The 24,433-nt window shown below is 30.2% G+C and overlaps 1 protein-coding gene across 2 annotated transcripts; it reads right to left on the bottom strand.

Moving 5' to 3' along the window:
* Positions 1–4,432: 4,432 nt before the first annotated feature.
* Positions 4,433–15,749, bottom strand: LOC107454834 (uncharacterized). Of its 2 annotated transcripts, XM_087156917.1 has the most exons (5): positions 15,607–15,703; positions 12,836–12,901; positions 12,698–12,737; positions 10,070–10,103; positions 4,433–6,470 (listed from the first exon to the last, which is right to left on the bottom strand). In XM_087156917.1, the coding sequence occupies exons 2-5, from the start codon at positions 12,847–12,849 to the stop codon at positions 5,869–5,871; spliced, it is 690 nt and encodes a 229-aa protein (XP_087013043.1). In that variant the 5' UTR covers positions 12,850–12,901; positions 15,607–15,703; the 3' UTR covers positions 4,433–5,868. The 2 variants fall into 2 exon arrangements, with proteins under 2 accessions (XP_087013043.1, XP_087013042.1); XM_087156916.1 differs by lacking the exon at positions 12,836–12,901 and having other exon boundaries at positions 15,607–15,749.
* Between the last annotated feature and the right edge of the window lie 8,684 nt (positions 15,750–24,433).

Raw genomic sequence — 24,433 nt, 5'->3', positions numbered from 1 at the left:
TGTCCAAAAAACTACACTTTGATGGTATTGAGAAAAAAAAGCATACATGGAAACATGCTTTTAAGGGGGTGATACCTCACAAAGCCAGTCTTATTTTTCATAAAAAAGTCGTATATAGTTAAAATTTGATTTCTCAGTAACTATTCAACAGATTTCGCCACGTACAATTACGTACTTAAAAACGATGTAAGAAATTGTGTACCTTATAATTCAATTTTTTTCTACTATTATTAATTAAAATAATAAAAAATAATAAATACTTACTAAAACCCATTTTTTATGTAGAATTATCTTTGGACAAACAAATTTTTTCCTTTCGCAGAGAAAGTTCTCGAGATATGGCGAATTATGCTAAATGTAAAGTTAACATTAAGGGGTCCAAACGTTGAACCGCTCTCCTGCCCAAATAATGGGGCCCATATTTCCCCGATTTCGACAACCCCCTATATTTTGGAGGTCAAAAATTCGAATCCGCTGAATAAGAAAGATATGTTTATTCAGAGAAAGTACGTTTTTGTGTCTGATTTCATAACTTAAATAATCGTCTGCACTTTTTAATTTGCATAATTGAGGTCACCCTCTCGAATCATTAAGATTGAGTCCTAGAACGTAAAGATCCAATCATTAGATGAAAAGTCATTCAGGATTTTTTTTTTTTTTTTGGCGCACTGTACAATGCGTTTAAATTATAGCAAATTCTACATGAGTTACAGAAGAAAAAATTTTCTTTTGTTTTTAATAAATAATATAACTCTGAATCTCACTAAGTATTGTTTTTTTTACAGTGCATTTTTGTTATGAGTATTATAAGAATAAAATTTTGTTACGATTTGTTTTCTTGCTACGTAAATTTTATTTTTTGAATAAAATAACACTCCAGTTTGTATAATATTTACAACATAAATATTTTTAAGGATCTTATCTTTTACTTATTATAACACAAATAGGCAATATTCCTTTTCAATTCATTCTTATCAAAGACTTTTAATATTTAATAACGCAAATATTTTTAAGTATCAATATTCAATAAATACAACATATGAATTTTAAAAAAAGTTTCTATATGAAAAAGAAATTGTGATAAATTATGTATATATAATAAAATGTCATAAATATATCAAAAATAACGTTTTAAATATTTTGAAAAAAAACGGCAAAAAGAGAGAAAACAATTAATTTTTTATTTCCGATAAATTTCCTAAGTAATATCAAGATGATAAATTTTGCTTGCAAGGGACTCTTATATAGCCATCAAGCGCAGAGTTGTTCTGATAATGTGAGCACACTAATTTTATCGGAAAGTAATCAGTATTTTGATTGACAATAATAACGCCATAAATTCTAACTGTAGCTGTCGGTTGAACGGTTAAAACTAAAATTATTATCTAGAATAAAGGTTCAGTTAAAATTTCAATGCTCTAGCGGATCTTAATGCTTTCGGATTTTTGATTCCCGATGAAGTTTATTTGACAAGTTTAACTGTAAGAATTATGCCGGTAGCGGTCCAGACTTGATTAAAACTTGAATTGTCATCGATCACGAAGCTTCAGTAAAATTTTAAATGCTATAGCTCGACAAAAAGTGGTTGAAATTTTGACTGCGAGATTCTATCAACAGAAAAGCTTAAGCGAGTTATTTTTAGTTAAATAAAATTTAGTAACGTAGAAAATGATTTTTTTTTATATTAAAGATAAAAAATATTAATTTAAATGATAATAAATATTTTCACAAAATTGTAATGATAACAATAAAATGCACTTTACCTTATTATCATGAAAAATCTATTTCAGTTTCATTATAAAATATTATAAAAAACTTATATTATAACATTATATTATATTATATTACAACATAAATAATTATAACATCGCATTCTACTAAAAAAAGAAACAAAAGTTTAAAAAAAAACACATTATAAGTGTAAAGGTTCCAACTCTTGTGAAAAAAAAAATTATTTGAGGGACACTTCGTCAAAAAAAGTAATCCAATATTAACTAAGCTCCCAGTTTCTGGCAACTTTTGTCAACGAAAGTTAGATATATTAACTCTAATTAGCCCTAACAATATACTTCAAGAGTATGAAGTGTTTGCATAGTCAAAATATTTACTGTTTACAATAATAAAATCAATTACATGAGATATGGAATTGCATGAATTAGTTTTATGCGAATGACAAAATCGAAAATCAAAAATTTAACCCGAGTACTAAGATGGCGAAGGTTGAATTTTCTAAAGATACACAAGGTATTCTGTAAAGACCACCCTTAATGTATATTTTTAGAGAAAAAAAAGGCATTCCCATTGAGGTTCACAAATTAGTGAGTAAACGAGGAAAAAACTAAAACGTTATTGAAGTCTGAAAAATCACAAGACAGGAAATCAAATATAATAAACATCAAAACAGGTTTGTTCGCGGCATGGAGAGGGAGGGAAAAAACATTGGCCAATTATCAGAATTTTTGTATGTTTGTTTGTTACATTAGCCTTATTTTACAGTAATTTGCCAGTTTTTGATGAGGATTTTGCTTCCGTGTTTAATACATACGGTAGCAGCTTTATATATATATATATATATATATATATATATATATATATATATATATATATATATATATATATATATATATATATATATATATATATATATATATATATATATATATACATTTATATATATAAAGAGAAAAAGAGAGAATTTTTTTTTTTCGTTTTTGATAAAAGTTTTTAAAAATGCACATTAAGAGCGCTCTTTACATAGCACCCTAAATACATATAAATATATATAACAATTGAACTTACCACCAATGTCATTGAATACTTTTTTGTAAATGTCACCTTTTTTCAGTCAGTCCATTATTTGCACTGTAATGTAACCATGGTGGTTAAAATAATTTAAATCTATTTCTTTCAACAAAAATGAAAAATGTTAAAGCATAAATTTACTATCATTCTAAATATTTGAATAAAGAATATTTGAATAAATGTAAATAATGAACTCTTGCGGAAAAGGTAGATGCTGGAAACTAATGATCTCATACATTATTTCTTTATCGAAATGAAATTTTCAAGTAGACTTAGCATGTAGCTCTATAAAGTTAATTTTTTTCACAAAATACAAGGGACTCTTTTGATTGTTTTTGGTTATTCTAGGATAAATTTTTACTTTAAAATTTAATTTCTTTTGATAAATTATCTTTTCTGTGCATTTTTTTTTTTTTTAAAGTTTTAATTTTTCAGAGCCATTTTTATTATTTTGATTTAAAAAAAAAAAAATTTTTTTACAACCTTCACATATTTTTGGATATTAAAGGATTAGTTGTAAATAAGAAAGCTTAATTAATTATAAAGTAAAACATCAACCGTATTTCTTTTCTATTGCTAAATTCATAAAGATTCCTTCAGAGGTATGAAATTTATCAGTAGAACGATTTTGTTGTTGTCTCTTTTTAACTGACAAATGAAATTTATAAATCAAAATAATCACAAATTCAAGGAAAAAATTACATTGGCAAAAAATTTATTTTCCGACCACGTTATAGATGGCAGCACGAAATAAAATACTCAAAAATTGTGAAATAGTCGTAAAATAACCTACAGGAAAAATTAAAACAGGGACATAAACAGGTAGAAAGCAAAGCTTTCTTTTCTTTTTAATTATGGATAGGGCATAATATACTAAACATGCATTAAAATATTATATGTTCATATAATATATATTATTCACAAAAAATTCTACCTAATACTTATATAACAAAAAATTGCTTCCAGGAAATTTTCTGGAATTATTTAAGACATCCGTGCTTGTCTCAATATCTTAAACATTTCTATTTTGATTTGATAGAACTGATTCTTTTAAAAAAACAATTAATATTTACCAGAAGAAAATATTATGCAACTTATTTCATATGTGTGCAATTTCCTCGAAACTATTTTGATAAATAAAGGGAAATTATCAGGATAATCATACACAATTGCAGAAGCTTTCCCCAGTTTGATAAAGTTCTCTGTACAATCATATCCTGATTCACGGATTTATTGTTTACATTTCGTTTTAGTGGAATAGAAAATTTTGTCATTCAGTGTGTTAACTAACTTCGCGTAAAAAGGTAACTTTAAATAAACCTGTAGGCGTGTGATTCGAGAACAACTTTGTCGGGACTACTTACGTAAAATCGTGAACTACTTACTTGATACTACTTTGAATCGTGAACAACTTTAAAAATAATTAGAATTTAAAACCTCTTAAAGCCTTTAAAAAAGAATTATTTCCTAAAGAACTTAAACCAACCTTATTATTAGAGATCTAATGTAACTTACAGCTTTTGACCAAAGAAATTGCAATTTAAAATGAGGAAGTTTAGGTTTAGGTAATTTAAATAATCAGTTTAATAAGTATTTTTTTATTTAATAGAATGACAAATAAAATATAGCATTGTGGAATAAATTGCTTTTTATTTTCAGCACACAAAACATTAAAATTATTTTTATTAACAGTATAAAATTTACAAATATTCCCTTAGTAACAGTACTTAGTATTACAAAATTAAGACAAATACTTAGCATAGTCACATCAATATAATAAAACAAGTTATATTAAAATATAATCCCAACAAAAATATATATCTTAGAATATTAACAGTGTAAAATTTACAAATAATTCCTAGATTAAAATATTTAGTATCACTAAATTAAGACAAATATTTAGCATATAGTCACAACAATATTTTAAAAAAATTATATTACAATATAATCCCAACAAAAATATATATCTTAGATTATTAACAGTGTAAAATTTACAAATAATACCTTGATTACAATATATAATATTAATAAATTAAGACACATATATTTAGCATATAGTCACAACAATATAAAAAAACAAGTAATATTAAAATATAATCCCAACAAAGATATTAAATATATAGCTGTTGCAAATATATTTAAATTCATATATAGTTTATAATTGTATATTTGCAGAAAATATTTTTGTTAGTAAAAAGCGTAAGTCAATAAAGGCACGTAGCTAATGTAATAACATTTCACAATTAAATTGGAGTGTGTTCAAAGTTCATTGGCATCGGCCGGGATCAAACCAAGGACACCTGGGTTTGTAGCCATATGTTCTAAACACAGGTGAAATCGTACATATCTTAGTGAACCGAAATATTGTAGAAATGCTATCTATGCTTCTTCAATGGGTCAAACGCTCCAAAAATTGGACCAAAATGCTTAAAATTTAGAGTAGCAAAATTTTAGAATTATGTCCGAATACCACCTCACTGGTATTGAAGTTTAGATTAGTCCAATGAAACAGCAGAGCTGAATCTTCTAAATAATTTGAAACTTCTGCCGTCTAAATGACAGTTAATTAGATAAAATGTTTCCCAAAGTAACTTAATTTTTTTCTTTATTTACCAGAAACAGAAAAAAAATTTAAAAATTATTAAAACACTTTTCTTAAAAACTACTTAATATATTTAAATATAATTTTGCAGAGGTTTAGTATGTATTAAGTGAAGAAAAAAATAATTTTAACAATTGAAAAACTCGTTTCAGATTTTGACATTCGTATTGTAAGTGATATAATTATATTTACATACTAAAATAATTAATAAATTTAAAAAATATTTTGAAAATAAATATTATTTGAAGTGAGGCAAGACATTTGATAGCTAAAATAATATTTTAACTCAATAACCAATTCAAATAATCACATTTAAATATTTTCACTGCAAAATTTAATTTACTGAATTATGTCAAGGAAGAAAAAAAAGATTACTATATTTTAAATTGTAGTGTAAGAATTGATGCTAGTCAAGGAAAAAAAAATTAAGAACCTTAAAATAGGTTTTTCAGTCACTGTACTATTCATTTTTTAATAAGATGCTGAGTAATAGTGAGATTTTCATTTAATTCAACATCTTTCCATTTATTAAGTGAATCCAATTCCTCATCATTTATGGAAGATGATGTAATATTGGTATCATCATTTCTACGACTAAAACCAAGCTTATCTGTAAGTTTTTTGCTTTCTCTTGCACAATTTGTTCTACCTGTTTTGAGACCAGGGTCTTTGCAGTTTTTTTTCGGCAACTCTGCTTTGTCATTTCCTCCAGGTTCCTCATCGACATCATCCTCCTTATTATTTTCACTCGATTCTTCTGAAGTATGTCCACTATCAGTTTCATCATTTTTCTTCAATTTTTTCAAAGCTGTGTGAGCACCAGCTACTACCGCACTGCCAGCTACGACAGCAGCTTGTGTACTTGCAGCCAATCCAGCAGCTCCAACACTTTGCATAACTGCAAAAGCACTCCCAGATGCAATAGTACCCCCAAGATATGCACTCTGAAAACCAGCAGCCAAAGAACCTGCAGCAACACCACCAGCAGTAAAACCAATAAGAGGAAGAGCTAAAGCAGTCCCACCAAGAACCGCACCGGATATTGCAGTAGTTTTTAAAGCAAACCCTAAAGAAAGAAAAATATTATAAATAAACTTAAACGAATATGAGGTTTAATGGCACATAAGTTTTAGTAAGACTTGCTCTGTCAAACCAACAATTAAAAATAGATAATTAAGTGATTAATATTTAAGTATGAGAAAAACTATGTAACTGCTGCTACTAAATCTGAGTAGAAAAAGAACTTAAGCAAATATCAGGATCGTGGGCCTAGTGTTTACCTCATGAGGATACTATAGCTAGGGACAAACCCTTCATGGCAAATTCTCTTCCATTGACATAAATAAATTAGAATTTAAAAAATAAAGAAAAGTGAGTTCAAGTAAGCTATTTTTTCAGCATTTTTCAGCAAGCCATTATTTTATTTTTTCAGCAAGCCATTTTTTTTTTTTTCAGCATGGGGTGTAGTGTGGCAGGCCTCCTTGTGGTGCACCCTGGGTAATGCTGAATCTGCTACAGCCTTCGCCAATCTCTTGCTGGATCCGCCACTTTTTCAACTGGTAGAGCTGGAGCTGGTGCTTACTCCAAATATTTCAGCCTTAGAGAACCTCTTGACACTTGGGCAGATAATTTTGATGGAGAAGTGTTAGCAATCCTTATGGCTATTACAGCTATTGGTGAACCATCTGAACAAAACATTGTTATCTTTGTCGATTCTCAGGCTGCTATTCAGACCATTTCTGAATATAATTTATATCCCTCTGAACTCGAATTTAAGTGTAAAAAACGCATTGACTCTCTTCTTTGTTCTGGAAGAGAGGTAGTCCTCCAGTGGATCCCTGGCCACTGTGGCATTTACGGAAATGAACGGGCTGACATGTTGGCTAGAGAGGCTTCAGCACTGCATCCATCTTCTCATCCAGTTCCTCTTAGAAATGCAAGGCGGCTTCTTAAGAGCAAATGAAGGCACAGAACAATATCTGCTCTTAGGGACATAGCTAATGGAAAATCCTGGACTAGCCTTCTTGATGACCAGCAGCGCTCTCACCTTTCCCTCCTTCCCAGAGCTGAGGGAGTTGCTTGCCTTAGATTAATTACCGGACATGACTACTTACAGGCCCATTTATTTAAAATTAACTTGGTCAATTCACCTCTTTGTGTGCTCTGTAACACTTCGCCAATGACTGGGGAGCATTTATTAGATTGCCCCTCTCTTCTTGACATTCGTTCCTCTGATGACTTTTGTGCCCTCTCACCTTCTGGAGCTACTTCAGTATTGTATTGGACTGCAAGATGCCTTATGTCTGAGAAGACGATGGCGGGCGTAATTTTTAAAAAAAAAAAAAAAAAAAAAAAAAAAAAATTATTTCAGCATGTATAATCAAATACTGAAAAAATGGCTTCAAAATATCAAAATGCAAAAAAATAAAATGCCAGGATTACACTGTGGAGAAATAATCAGGCTATAATGTGTTTTAATTTCGATACTTTGAAGACATTGTTTCAACATTTGAAACTTCATGGTTTACTTTAGGTTTACCATAAGTTACTTTTTTTCTTATCTTTAAGGTTTAAAATACAAATGGAGTTGAAACAGAATTTGCCATCAAAAGTTCCTCTTGCACTATAGTATCCTGTTATGTAGGCTAATCCGTGGAGGAAACTTCATTTAAAAAACAATGTTTTTGACCCTTGTCGTGGTTAGTGGGTTTATGTGTATAAAGGACCCACCCAGTGAGATATGCCCAGCAGGGTCACTCACGTCGGACAGGTCTCTGGTGAGACACCCGACTGAAAGTAATACTCTCGTTTTCAAGGTTGGAGTTTGAGCTTAGAGTTGACTGCCCTATCCTGCAAAAAATCGACTGACACACACTCAGAACATAGAAATTCCGGATTGACTAAAGGTAAACGACTTGAATCAAATAAAAGAAAACAATGCGTAAAATTATATGTTGGAACATGGAATGTTATAACACTTTTATCCAGATTCTGTTACAGAGTTTTATATGTTAAAAAAGAAAGATGTTACTTGATCTAGAACAAGAAAAAAAAAGCATTTCTATTTTCCAAGAAAGAACACCTTTCAACCTAGATCAATAAATTGTAAAGATAAAAAGGGAAGTATTATTACTGATTTTTGTAAAACATGGCATAGGCGTAAAGAATATTTTTCAGAGCTGCTTACTGCAACAAACATGATGGATGGCAATATTACATACAAGATACCAAGACACCCAAAAAATAGTGACGAAATAATGCACAACAATCGTTAAGTAGCAGAAATCCTATTGAAACTAATGTACAAGAAGAGTTAGGTTACTTAAGTCCCAGCAATATAAAATGCGCAGCAACCACAAAAATAACGCTAGTCCCATTAAAAATAATTTTCAAGAAACGTAAAACCATAATACTAAAATTAATTCACATTAGCATAATGATCAGTTTCAGACATAATTTAGTGAGTGGCATAATAATCACTAAAATTAATTATGAATTACTGGCATCAATATAATAAAGATGGTAAATTATTATGTTTCCCCTTACTGAAACTGTACCTTTTTCCTATTGATTTTGTTTTTAGAACACAATTTAATTTTATTTTCTTAAGTCCAATTGCCATTAAGTACAAATTATTTAGCTGTATGTAACATGTTTTAAAAACAACACAATAAACAAAATAATCATTTGGTTTCAGAAAACTTTAGAAATACTAATTCGGTGACATAGTACATACATATTATACCACGTTGATCACTGAGCTTGTAAAAAATTATTAAACATTTAAGAATGTGATATAAAATCTTAACAGAATCCTGTACCCCTCCTCCGATGCAATGAAAAAGATCCTTTTTCTAACATCTCTCTAAATGGGACTAATTTAAATTTTTAAACAATTTATAAGATCAGGGATAAAAAATTGCTCTATATAGTCTATGTCAAAATTTCATGTCAAAGTCTATGACTAGCACTAACAGCTCTGAAGTTATAAGAGATTCAACATGATATTACCACACCTGGGAGCAACAAAAATACTGAGTAAACAGGAGAAAATTATATAAGGAAAATAAAATAGATAGAATTTAACAAATAAATTGAAACATTAAGACATTTAAACATGTAGAAAATATCTAACCGGAGTTTTTTTTTTCTTTTTCTTTTTTAATTTAGCAAGTTTAAAACTGGTATGCTTTTTTTCTTTTCTTGATATTTCTTGTTTTGTTTTTTACTGCATTGAAATAAAAAAGATAAATACTATGAGCCATGCTGTTTACCCAAACCAATTTAGGAATAATATTAATGAAATACTTTCCAAATTGCATGCAAATAATTTAATTAAGAGGAGAGAAAAAAACTGCAAAAGGATTTTTTAAAAAATATCGTAGTTAAGTTGTGTGGGAAAAATATCATGCCAATTAATGAAGCCATTTAAATATAAAGTTTATGTTGAATTTGAAACAATGAGTTTAAACATATTTTGTTTTTTCCTTGTTAACAAACCATAAATTGTCTCTCACGGATTTAAAAATGGTTGAAAATAAAAAGAATTATCACATGAATGTTTACAAAGAGCAGAATAAATTGTGATTCAAATAGAAACAATCATAAAAGTACACAGAAGATTTTCAATTCTTTATATAGAGGGATATCCAAATTAATACTTACATCCAACATCCTTCCAGGTACTACTTTCACCACCCTGAAACAAATAGAATAATTAGCAAAAATTAATGAAGAAAGAATCAGTTATACTGGTAACAATTTAATTCACATCATAATTTCAGGGCTCCCAAAGGGGGAGAAAAAACCATTTGCAGTTAAAAAAAGAAATTAGGGAGATCATTTAGGTTTAAAAAATTTTTCAGGATGATCATTAAAATTTTAAAACTAATTAAGAAAACCATTAATATTTAATAAATGATTTAATTAGTCTTCCTGAAGTAAATAATAAAAATTACTTTGAACAGAATTATACTAACAAGAGAGAATTTTTACATTAAGTTTCCTCAAACAATAAAGTCAGAAATTATAAAAAATTAAAAAAGATTCACTGAAGAAAAATAAAATAAAAACAAATCATGTGTAGCTCTCAAAGCTTATTTAATATTTTACACATTTAAGACTTACGACAGAAATTGTGATAGACAGAAATAGACTGAAATATTAAAAAAAGTCAATTATGTGCAACAGCAAATAGTCAACTTAGAAAAGGGAAAATCAACTTTTGTCATTTTGCAGTAAAGAAAAAAAATGTAAGTAAAGAAACTCTTTCTTATTCCTCCTCTCCTCTACTGTCTTCATCACACCTGAGTAATTTCAGTCCCCAGAAAGTAACCATCATTAATAATTTTCTCTGGTCTTATCATATTTTATTTTATTACACTGAATTGATAAAAATGTGTCCTAAATTAGGTAGATAATTAACACCTAAATTAAATTATATTACATACACAAACAACTGAATAATCTCTTAAATTTTATTTGATTATTGAAACACAAACTGGATCGCACAATCAAATCACAATCCTAAATGAACACTAATAATTTTCAAAATTACAAAACTAAAAAATGTATTAAAAATTTCAGCTTAGAAAATGTTCTCTTAGTTGAAGATAAGATTTATTATTAGTAATTTCAATAACTTTGTCAAAACAATTATCAAAGATAAATTTATATAAAAATTACTTAAGTCACCAAATTAATAAATTTATGATAATTGAAATGTTAATTTTAAATGTTTTTAAATAACATGGAAAAGCGATTAATCAAATTTTTTAAAATGATAAATCTAAATCATAAAAGAAATACCAGTACATTTACTAATAATTTGTATTAGTAGATATTTGAGATATTTTAATGGATAATGTAAAAATATTTAATTACTGAAAATTCTTAAAACCACAAATTTGGCCAGATAAATAAGAAGCCTTAATATTTTTAGAGTAAATGGACAGTCGCTCAGGTGAAAATTTCTTAATTTTAAAATTATGAATATAATTTATAGACAGGATACAGCAGGATTTAAAAAAATAAGATAAAGCTTCAAAAACATTTTTCTTAACTACAAATTTTATTACATATAAACAACTCTTTCATGGAATCATTACGGTAAATAAAATATAAATTAAATTGATATTTTTATTAACATATACTTAGTAATTTCATTTAAAATTATATGATACTGGCTATTATTAAATCTTGTTGCTAAATTAAAAATTTAGTATTTGGACAAATAAAGTATAAGAAAGATTGATAGTCTTTTGTATCACAATAAAATAAAATAGACCACAATGATGAAACAAAATCATTTCATTCAAAAAAATAGAAAAAAAAGTTAAGATTGAATTTTATTGTACTTTAATACAGTGTATTTAAGAATTCCTAATAGAAAATTCATTACCACATATAACTTAATAATCATTTAATTGAAAAATAAACTGAAGTCGGAAAATAAACGTAACGGAAGAAGGAAAATAAACGTTTTTATGCTCATTATGCGGGTGCATATCCAGGAACTAAGAAGTGGTTAGGATGGAGTGTCAAATGGCAAAAAGTGGTGGTGATGAATTAGGGTAATTTTTGATGGAAACTTTATTTTATTTATTTGCCATGTGGCAAGTGACAACAGCTTATCTTGCCCTCAATCCTTCTATTCAGTCCACTTCTGCAATTCTTCACTTTTTTTAAAATTTAGTTTCTTGCCTACTACTGCCCAATTGTTGCCAAAATTAGCAACTATTTTGACTCAGGAAAAAAAAATCCTTTTAATATTCTTAAATATCAGCAGAAAAGCATAATTAGTAGCAAGTTTTAAAATTGTTATAGAAATGCTTTTAAAAAATGCATTACATTTTTATCATCAATGTTTTTCTCACTGCTGCATTTGTTTTTTGTTTCTTAAGAGTATGCTGTGTTGAAGTACCAATATGGAAATCTTTATATCGAGTTAATGGGTAATTGGGGAATCCGTTCAAAAATTTTCTTACCAACCACTTTTTTTATTATTGAACAAAATAGAGTAAAACTAATTAGTTGAGCAAGAAAATATAACTTTTCAGAACTCTCAGCAGGTCAAATTGTAATTTTTTTTTAATCCATGTAATTTAATTTGGAAGAACTGTTGACAAGAAACTTTTGTATACATTTGATTAAATAGCTTGATAATTAAAAACTGCTTGTATCAACATATTTTAGCAACTATTATAAAATCTATTTTGAGAATAAAATATTCTTTTAAAAAATATAAATAGTGCCACTAATTTCTGTTTAAATAAATTTTAACAAAAAACTTACAGTCTTATCATCAGACATCTTTATTAGACTCAATTTTCCCCTAAAAATATAATCAAAATTAGATAAATTTGTGTGTAATATATATTTACATGAAATATTATTCTAAACTAGTCTGACTGCAGTTTAGTTTTCATTTACCTTTTTATCAGCATACATATGAGTTGATAATATCTTCAACTAAATAATCTCTATTCATGTAAATTTCTGAAATGGAATACATATCTGAATCTGTTAAATCTTTTATGTATTCTGCTTACTTATGGAAGTTACATATAAAATTATTCCTACAAACTTGATTACGCATCATAATTTACATGTAAGTGTTGTTCCTAAATGTGGAGAAAAGTGTTGTAATTTTGATCAATTTAAACTTTAGGTATATTATTTTCATACAACAATTTTAAAATAGAATACATTTTCCATTTATCTGTAAATAATTTTTTGGAAAATAAATTCTGCCAAGAATTTTTTTAAAAACTATTGGTCCAAGGCACAACATAGTACTGTACCTTGGACCATTGCATATTACTTTGTGGATAACATTAATTTTGATTTCTCTACTTCTGAGCATTTTTATTAATTGAATTTAGGCATTAAAGTAATTAAAACTTCCTTGTCTTATTTTATTTTAGCTTGCATAAGCTAAAATAAGTCAAATTAACAAAGCATAAATGTAATATTAAATAATATGTTGTTGAAATATTTCCTAAATATACCTTAAATAAAATAAAAATTTACAAATTATGAGTGCAAGGTTGGTAGTATGCAAAATAAAATAATTTTTTTAATAAATCAGGAGATTAATTATATATATACATGTGCAGACTAATGTTAAAAAGAACAAACTATAAAAAGTTTAGTTTGAAGCACTACTTAAGTATAATAATGGCAAATTTTATTCTAAAAGAATAATAAAATATACTATTTTTAAATACTTTGTGTAGAACAAAAAGTTTTAATTAACAAAGCATAAATGTAATATTAAATAATGTTGTTGAAATATTTCCTAAATATGCCTTAATAAAAATTTACAAATTATGAGTGCAAGGTTGGTAGTATACAAAATAAAACAATTTTTTTTAATAAATCAGGAGATTAATTATATATATACATGTGCAGACTAATGTTAAAAAGAACGAACTATAAAAAGTTTAGTTTGAAGCACTACTTAAGTATAATAAAGGCAAATTGCATTCCAAAAGAATAATAAAATATACTATTTTTAAATACTTTGTGTAGAACAAAAAGATTTATCAGTTTCCAGTATAATTTTAATGGAGCACAGAACAACTCATATAAGTTAATGGAACATTTTTACAGCATTGTGGCATGAAAAATTAACCAGAATAAAACCATTATTTGTATCAATATTCAATTAAAATAATTTAGTTCATGATCTCATTGATTCAAGTAATATTGATAAAGTAATATTTCAATAATCTCAGTGTTTTCACTACAGCGCGAGAACGCGAGAATCTCGCATATTTTTTTCTTTTCTCGCATTAAAAAATGATTACCGCGAGAAATTCGCGCATTCTATAAATCAATTTCAAAATTCTCGAATTTCTCGCATTTTGGTAAAAACTTCGAATTACGCCATTTAGAATAAAATCCGTTTATCTTTTCTTCCTGGATCTTTCATTATTTTCAACATCTGCCCCATTATCTAGCTTCCCTATTTACCAGTATTGTTCAGAACCTCTTCGAACAACAGAACACAACCATGGAACCCCTTTCAGAATACATTTCTCTGCAACCAGGCGTTTACCGTAGGTAAAGTTTCTTCATGTAAGACGTTCAAAATTTTTATGCACTTAAGATGGACAAATACCTTGTAAAGGCAAAATCTTCTATGATGATGCACCAAAAATATTCAATGCTTTAAAAAATAGAAGACGTTAACAATGTATTATAATTAAAGAAATGATTTTTTTTCAAGAGTTTTTGTTTTTTTAGAAATCTCACTTAACTTTTTGAAATCTCACCCTGTTTTTGAGAAAGGGTGAGAAATTCTCACCCATTTTTTTTCTATGATGAAAACACTGAATCTCCAGATGAAAATACAGTGAACATTCATATATTAATACAACATAAGCAGTTTATTGGATTGACTCATCTATTCACCATTTAATTATTTCATGACATGGATACTATATTGTCAATCTCTCAATTTTAAAATCCGATGAAATAAAAGTATAATAGTGAAACAGCAAAACTTCACCCAACAAGATTTATTACTGCTTTTGATTGTTAAATTGTAAATTGAGTTTCTTTTTCATAAAATGGTTTTATTTCCAAAAAGTTTGAAACAATGAATCTTTCAGGTATGGCAATAAGCCTGAAAAATTGTATAATTAACGGATTGTAAAGTTTGAATAATCATATTTTGTGATTTCTACTAGCATTATTAATATAAATAAAAAGGTATAGAAATCAAAGTAAATCGGTATTTTCATAATTCACATTTTACGTTTGTAGAAAATTAGAAATTCTGAACTTACACACAAAAAATAGAAATGTCAGAAAAAAAAGCTAAAATTAATGGCACATAAAATAAAAATTATTTACAAAGCTGCAATTAATGAAATGCAAGTTATTAGATTCTATTTGAAAGTAATATGCATATTTACTACATATAGCCAATTTTCTTTTACTCGAGTGCAAATGATAAAAATTAAAACAAATTAATAAAATATTAATAAACACAGAAAAGAGTTGTCAAATAAATGAAATAAATTTTTGAATTAAAAAAAGCAAATGCATGATAATCAAACAACTTACATAATACTTCAATTAATTTTTTTAAAAAAAAATACGAAAAATCATTGTTATGGATTAATTCCAAATTAAATATACTTTAAAGCAAGAATAAACGTTTGGATCATAGAACTTGTTAAAATATGACTTACGCTTGTTCTCGTTGAAAATTCAACAAACAGTTATACCTGTTCAACAGATAACATGAAAAAATAACAAAACGTGAAGGAATCGGGAAATTCCCTTTTCTCACGTCACTTTTGTGCGAAACGTTCATGTTCGCTTTCACCTAACTTCCTAACTAAAGGATCACGCCATGGAACCGGTCTTCACGTGTCACAATGTGAACGCTTGAGTACGTCGTCTAGCGGAGCCTGAAAATATCAGGCATTTAGTTCTATACTTCATTTCACCTTAGGGTGGACAACATTGACTGGATGGTCGCACTGGAGCGAAGGCAGACCGGATTACAGCCGTTGTCATGGAAACTGAGTTACTGGAGATGAGGTAGTAAAAAAAGGAGAGTATGAAAAAGAAATCATAAATATATTAAAAATAACGTTTTAAATATTTTGAAAAAAAGTGACAAAATAATTCATATATTATTTATGATGATAAATTTCTTTTAGTGATATTACGATGGTAAATTTTGATTGTAAGGGAAACTTACATAGTCATCAAGCACAGGGGTGTTCTGATAATGTGAGCACACTAGTTAATCAGGAAGTAATAAGTACTTTGATTGACATAATCAGTTCTAGCATAAAGCCGGCATTAGAGTTCTTGGATTTTTGATTCATGATAAAGTTTATTTGACAATTTTAACGGTATGAATTATTCTGGTAGCGGTCCAGAAATGATTAAGACTTGGTTTGTCATCGATCGATGCTTCAGTAAAATTTTAAATGCTGTAGCTAGACAAAAAGTGGTCAAAATTTTGACTGCAAGATTTTATCAGCACAAACGCTTAAGCGAGTTAATTTTAGTTAAATAAAATTTAGTAACATGAAAAAGGATCTTTCTATTAAAGATAAAAACAATTATTCAAATGATAATAAATATTTTCATAAAATAATTAAAAAAAAACAATAAATTGTACTTTACCTTTATATCATGAAAAATCTGTTTTAGTTTCATTATAAATATATACTTAATGTATCATCGCATTCCACTAAAAAATAAACTGAAATAAAAAAAAAACAGGGAATTAAATAAATAATAAAAAATACATTGTAAGTGCAAAGCTTCCAACGCTTGTGAAAAAAATTTGATTTGAGGGACACTTGGTCAAAAATGGTAACCCAATATTAACTAAGCTTTATTTCACATACCCGGTTTCAGACAGATTTGAAGTTTTTGTCATTTTAAGCTCTATCTAAAGTTAGATATAAGAACTCTAATAAGTCCTAACACAGCGATTCTCAACTTGTGGGGCGCGCTCCCCTAGGGGAGCGCGAGCACACTAGCGGGGTGGCGTGAGCAAATCCAAGGGGAAATATAACTTGAAGAAATTCGTTTACTGACTGAAAGGAAAGCGCACATACACATAGAACACAAAATAAATTTCGACATATTTTATAACTTATTAAAGTAAAAAAAAAAAAAAAATTATTAAATCAAAACTTAAGGTGGGAGCCAAAAGTGTGGAAAGCCAAAAGGATTTTTATAAATTTACTGGTTAAGTCTGAGTAGCTGAAATTTTTTTGTAACATCTTACACCTATCTCTAATATTTATCACGTGTACTTTTAGTTGTAAAATAAAATTTCATTTATTTTATAGTACAATTTCAAAATTGAACCTTCTGTGCTAACTTCCTTCTACGCCTTTGTGCTTTCTTCGCCACTTCTGCGGTCTCCCACAGGTTACAAAGGAGGGCAATATATTTAAATCACTTTTTCTTCTTCTTCATAAGCGCAACAGCCTTTCACAGGCCAAGACTGACTCGCAGATTTTCCTCCATCTGGCCCTGTCCAGTGCGACGGCCCGCCATCGGTTGACTCCCAATAACTTGAGGTCCTTTTCAGCGTCGTCTATACATCTTGCAGGTGGTCGTCCCCTACGTCTCGTCCCTTCAATTGGCGATCGAAATGGGCTGCAGGTGGCGTAGAGCAGAACTCTTTTCCTATGGCAACACTTCACATGCTTTCCCCATTAGCGTGTGGAAAGTCATAGAGGAAGGAAGTACGTTGGTTTCTCTCTTGATTTTCATATAGATTAAAATCTTTTAACTTGAAAAACTATATGGAACTGGGAACTACATTAAACATAGTTCTAAAGAAAAGCATCATGGAAATTTTAAAAAATATTTTTATTAAATATAAGGGAAAAATATTAAGAAGGGGGAAAATATCGTAGTACATTCCTATACAACTCAAAAGAGGAGGAGAGGGAAGGGAGAAGGGCTAAAGGCATGAAACCGGTCTTTCCCCAGATGGCGTATTCGAGTGTTGCGATCGCGAATTGTGGAAAAAGTCACTTTTTTGGCAGAGACGGCATCAGAATTTCTGAAGAGGTGGCCCAGCCTCCTTGTTGTGAAATGAAGTGCAGTGAGGAAAGTATTGGCGATGCGCGCCTCTGTGCTTGGCGTCAGATTTTGTCATTCAATGTTATGATTCCGTCGGAGAAGCAGCTCTGACCAAGGAGCTGTTTGTTTTGCTGAATAAATGTTCGTTTCGTATTTAGAAGGCCTATGTGCCACTTTTATTTCCAATGCACCCAGCATCTGGTAGATGCAGCCCATGAACGATCTGGAATTTCTCCTCCGGTTTCTAACACACCTAATGCGTGATGCTTTAATAATTCTCACAATGTCGGTCTCACCGAATTTGTCATATTTTTTTGTAAATTTCGTGATTGTTATTCTCTTGAAGAGATCCAAAGATTTTCCTCAAAATTTTTCTTTCAAAAATTAGCAGTTTTTCCTCCCCTGTTTTGTTTAGGGTCCAGCACTCACTTCCATACGTAACTATAGGCCTGATTACAGTTTTGTAGATGTTTAACTTTGTCTTCACACTGATGAACTTGGATTTGAGTAGGTTTCTGAGGCCGTAGAAACTTCTGTTAGCCATGAAAATTCTGTTATTTATTTCGATTTTCAGGTTGTTGTGGCTAGAGATCAAGGTTCCTAAGTACTTGAACTGGTTAACAGTTTCAAAAGAGTAAGTCATTATCTCCAGAGGAGATCGATCAGGAGTTGCGATCAAAAACTTGGTTTTGTCTGCATTTATATTTAGTCCCATCTCCTTCGCTGCACTCTCAAGCGCTACAAAAGCGTCAATGACTGAGCGTTTTGCTCTTCCAACTATGTCGATATCATCAGCAAAAGCGAGTAGTTGGACAGTTCTTTGTAAGATTGTTCCATTTGTGTTGATACCAGACTCTCTAATGGCATTTTCCAAAGCTATGTTAAATAGCAGGCAAGAAAGGGAACCACCCTGTCTCAGGCCTTTTTCGGTGAAGAATGGTTTAGAGTGACTTGACGAGATTTTTATTCTGCACGAAACTCTTTTGAGTGTCATTCTTGTGAGGCTGATTAGCTTCTTTGGGATGTTAAACTCCAACATAGCCTCAAGTAGTTTTCCTCGGTTGATGCTGTCGTAGGCAGCTTGAAAGTCAATAAATAAGTGGTATGTGTCAATGTTATACTCTTTGGTTTTCTCCAAGATCTGCCTGATAGTATGCAATTGGTCAGTCGTTGTTTTTCCTTTCTGGAATCTGCATTGGTAATTTTCAATGATTCCCGAGGTGTAGGTCTCCAATCGCTTGCATAAAATAATGGAGAAGATCTTGTACGCAATAATCACTTTTTCACTTACTCAAATTATCTTTAGAAAAGACTCTCGGACTGGCAAACATCTTTTAAAAAGACACTTGTCTTGCTGGTAAGAGCAAGTTTTTCGACTTTAAAAAAGATATTTGTTTTTAGAGTGTATAATTTGTTTATTGATTTTACATTGTACTGTAGTAACAAAAGAATCTCTATAGAGATTCTTTTGAGTTAGCTCATTAGAATTAATCAAGAATTACTGAGTCAATTTTTTCAAAAGGATTAGCTAACAAGACTTTAACCATAGAGTTAACTAACCTAATCCATAACTAGTATAAAAATACCCAAATTTACAAGAAAATGCCAGAATCGACCACAAAAACACTCATAACTACCACAAAAATGAAAAATTACTTCAAAATTCAAACAATACAAAAAACTTGAAACAAAATATCGCAAACTCTACTAAAGTGCAGAGAACGTCAATATATTATAAAAATTTAAAAAATACCAAAGTTCCACATTTTCTTAAAATGAAATAAATCAATTGGCATTCAATTCAATCATAACTTTTTGAGAAATAATATGCTACGTGATGATTTATAATAAACTTTTTTATAGATGTCACGTTTGTTTCCGAAGGTGGCCCACGAGTCCCCAAGGTGGCACCGGTGTCGGGCAACCTTGGGAACATGCCATTCTCTCACCATTTGCACGACTTAAAACTGTTATTCTGATAGATTAATTCGAATTAAAGTAACGTGGTTGAAGAAAAAAAATAACCTTTCAGAAAACATATTCTAACTCAAAGTTCTAAGAATTTAAACACATATAAATTACAATATCTTCTCATCCGGAAATTAGAACAACTGCAAAAAATTAAATCACTTCATACAATGGAGGCCATTGAAGGAAATATCTTCCAATTCAGCCTCGTGCACCTCAGATACAGGATTTACAATGCAGCAGGGACATCGTATGATTCAAAATAAATTTAATTTTACTTTGGGGGGGGGGAGGACGCTAGGAGCACTGGCCACCTTTTTCTTACTCACCTTACTGAATCAAAACATACTAAATTTTTTAAAAAAATGAATTATTTTTAGTGACTTCCTTAGGCCTGTCTTTCAGAGCAAAGTTTTTTGAGGTGAGGCTTAATATTAGAAGTAGCCACTCTCAGTTCAGTTTCTATATTTAGCCGTGATCTATATTTTGTCTTCAAAGAAGCCACAGCAGAAAATCCAGTTTCACAAAGGTAGGATGTTGAAAATGGTAATAGTAGAATGCGAAATGCCCTTGTTTTTACTGCAGAAAAATCATCCTCCTGTCCAAAATTCAAATAGTGATTTATTACTAAATTGTATTTTGGTTTCGCCACTTGTCGTGAAGTCTATGAATTTTTCTTCCTCATCAATTGAGAGCCTTTCGGGAGTTTTATGAAATGGATTCCTAACCCATTTGTAACTTGCTATCAGTTTGTCGTCGGCAGGAAAATACTTTTTAAAATTCCTTGTCAGCGTGGCTAAATGATTTCCAATGGTTACAAAAACAACTTTGGTTACCAAACAATGGTTACTAAAACTTATAAGGTTGAATTCAACCTTATAAGTTTTAGTACAATTATCCACAATTGCAAACATTGTTAAGTTTTTTGCTTTAAATTTCTGCCCCATAATTCCAATTTTCTACAAAAAGCATTAACTTTATCACTCGTATCCAACATATGTGTCTTTGCTCCTTGGAGTTGAAAATTCAAGTTATTTAATTTCTTGAATATGACGACCAATAGCTCAATTTCATCACAAATAAACAATAGTGAAATTCTCGGTTTCCGGTCTGTTATCTTCTTCTGGGAAAATGGCGATTTCTTCTCTTAATTCATAAACACGTTGCAAAAATTTCTAGTATAAAACTTCTTAAAAATTTCGCATTTAAATAGTAACTCTAAATGTACTGAACCCATGTCATTACAAAGAGCGGAAAAGGTTCTCAGGTTTCTCATTTTTATATAATTTGCAACAGATATAACCGTAGTTAACACAATATTTAAACCAGGACGCATTTCTTTCGAAGCCAAAGCGAAGCCTCAATACGTCTGGACACATTGCATGATCCACAAAGAATTCTTTGTGGATCATGCAATGTGTCCAGACGTATTGAGGCGATTTTTGTTTTACAAATACTTGTATACTTTCGAACCTTCCAGATATTGAACGAGCACCATCGGTGCATATTCCGATGCAATTTTTGCATTCTATGTTTGCCTCATTCATAACATCACTTAAAGAAGCAAATAAGGCTAGCGCTGTTGTTTTGAGTTTTATTGATTTGCTGAAAAGTAGTTCTACTACTGACATATTACGAAATTAAACATAGTCAATTAAATGAGCATCTTTATTAACATCTGTTGCTTCATCAAACTGTATTGAAAGCATTTTGTCACGCAACATCGAGAAAAGCTGATGCTACATTTTCAGCTGTATCACCAATTCGACGAGCAGCAGTATCATTTGAAAGAGGTATGAACTCTAATTGTTTTGAAACATTAACTCCAAATATAGTTTCTACAATCTCAATTGCTGTTGGCTTTTACTTTACTTTTGTTTTGGCAGTTAGTTAAAAATAATTTAAAGACAGAATTCAGAATACTCAATACACATTATTGTTGTATACATTTTACTGTGAGTGGGGGGCGCGATGAAAATTATGATTGAAAACTGGGCTGCGAATACTGAAAGGTTGAGAAACGCTGTCCTAACAAATATGAAATGATTGCATAGTCAAAATAATGACTGTTTACAATAATAAAATCAATTATATGAAATGAGGAATTGTTTGAAATAATATTATGCAAAGGATAAAAACGAAAATCAAAATTTAACCGGAATAGTAAGATGGCAAGGTGTTCTGTAAAGACCTCCCTTAATGTATATTTTTTGAGAAAGAAAAAAAAAAAAGGACATTCCCATTGGGGATCACAAATCAGTGTTTAAGCGAGGAAAAATCAAAAACGCTCATGAAATCAGAAAAATAACAATTGGCGATCGAAATGGGCTGCAGGTGGCGTAGAGCAGAACTCTTTTCTTATGGTAACACTTCACATGCTTTCCCCATTAGCGTGTGGAAAGTCATAGAGGAAGGAAGTACGTTAGTTTCTCTCTTGATTTTCATATAGATTAAAATCTTTCAACTTGAAACACTATATTAAACTGAAAACTGCATTAAACATAGTTCTAAAGAAAAGTATCATGGAAATTTTAAAAAATATTTTGATTAAATAAAAAGGAAAAATATTAAGAAAAGGGAAAATATCGTAGTACATTCCTATACAACTGAAAAGAGGAGGAGAGGGAAGGGAGAAGTGCTAAAGGCATGAAACCGGTCTCTCCCCAGATGGCGTATTCGAGTGTTGCGATCGCGAATACAGGAAATCTGAAAAATAACAATACAGGAAATCAAATATAATAAACATCAAAACAGGTTTGATTGCGGCATGGCAGGGGGAGCCAAATTTTTTTCCGCCTAGTATCAGAATCCTGTTTCAAAGTAAATTAAGGCAAATAATTATTTGCCTTAATTTACTTAAATTTGTCAGTTTTAGAAGAGGTTTTTGTTCCCCGCGCTTAATACATATAGTAACAGCTGTACATATATAGATTTGTATATATGTAGAGCTGTTACATATATATGTATACCTGTATATATTTTCGCTTTTCAACTTAAAGCAATTCTAATAGGGTAAATACACCGAAGATTTATTACTATTATTAGTGAATATAACCTTTTTCTCGTTTTCTTGATGGCACAGGAAAACTACTCAATTGGCGATCGAAATGGGCTGCAGGTGGCGTAGAGCAGAACTCTTTTCCTATGGCAACACTTCACATGCTTTCCCCATTAGCGTGTGGAAAGTCATAGAGGAAGGAAGTACGTTAGTTTCTCTCTTGATTTTCATATAGATTAAAATCTTTCAACTTGAAACACTATATGAAACTGAAAACTGCATTAAACATAGTTCTAAAGAAAAGTATCATGGAAATTTTAAAAAATATTTTGATTAAATAAAAAGGAAAAGTATTAAGAAAAGGGAAAATATCGTAGTACATTCCTATGCAACTGAAAAGAGGAGGAGAGGGAAGGGAGAAGGGCTAAAGGCATGAAACCGGTCTCTCCCCAGATGGCGTATTCGAGTGCTGCGATCGCGAATAATTACCAAGGAGTAAGTAACAAAAATATATTTAAATAGTTAACATGATAAATACGGTACAATGGTAGACATTCCTACTACTACATTACAATGGAGATGTTCTTGCTTTTTTACACAATCTTTGTTTGCAGTTACGGTTACAATCTAATGATAAACTCCGCCATCTATCGGTGGTTCAATAACATGTATTTCTACATATATATATAAAGTTGTTGCTGAGAGGTTGGATAAAAACAGGTCTTAGACAGGGGAAGAGGACATCGATGTTTATTTAAACTTTACGGTCAAAGTGCAATCATCCAAGTTACAAGCCCTGAGTAAAAATTAGGAAAAATCTTGCAAAATAATCCCGATGCACATGCAAAAAGGGAAGCGTTAGTAATTACGTTTGGTTCATAAAATAGGTCGAGTGTTCATGCACACTTCCAATTATAGAATAAGAAAGATTTTAGTTTGGAATAATAAATTGAAAAGATTTAGATAAAGAAATAACATAAAAAGATTATATATATATATATGTTGTAGTTAATTTACGTCGTACTAGAGCTGCACAATGGGCTATTGGCGACGGTCTGGGAAACACCCCTGAGGATGATCCGAAGACATGCCAACACAATTTTGATCTTCTGCAAATGTGATGGCACCCCGTCTTCGGTAGCCCGACGACCTGCACGCTAAGTCGAGCACTTTACGGTAGCACAGTTTAACGAGGGCCAATACCGCACACCCTCGGTCCTACGCAGACTGACCGTAGCCATTGATGCTTGACTTCGGTGATCTGCTGGAAGCCGTGTCATAACGATCAGTCCACTGCGGGACATATATATATATATAGAGAGAGAATTTTCTTCTTTTTCATTTTTGATAAAGTTTTTAAAAATGTACAATAAGAGCGCTCTTTACGCAATACCCTAAATATATGTCACAACTGAATTTACCACCAAAGTGATTTAATATTTACTTATAAATGTCACCTATTTTCAGACCATTTATACAAATGTTTG

The sequence above is a fragment of the Parasteatoda tepidariorum genome, chromosome 2 (genome assembly GCF_982258835.1).
Source record: "Parasteatoda tepidariorum strain Cologne lab strain chromosome 2, Ptep-v5.0, whole genome shotgun sequence".
Taxonomy (NCBI): Eukaryota; Metazoa; Arthropoda; class Arachnida; order Araneae; family Theridiidae; genus Parasteatoda; species Parasteatoda tepidariorum.
This window is presented reverse-complemented; position numbering and strand designations above follow the sequence as displayed.

Excerpts from the sequence above, each read along its gene's own strand:
- LOC107454834 (XM_087156916.1), bottom strand. The coding sequence starts at position 15,731 with ATGAACGTTTCGCACAAAAGTGACGTGAGAAAAGGGAATTTCCCGATT. Across the intron at positions 12,738-15,606 it reads AATTTTCAACGAGAACAAGC|GGGAAAATTGAGTCTAATAA; the intron begins GTAAGTCATATT and ends TTATATTTTTAG. Across the intron at positions 6,471-10,069 it reads TACCTGGAAGGATGTTGGAT|GGTTTGCTTTAAAAACTACT; the intron begins GTAAGTATTAAT and ends TTCTTTCTTTAG.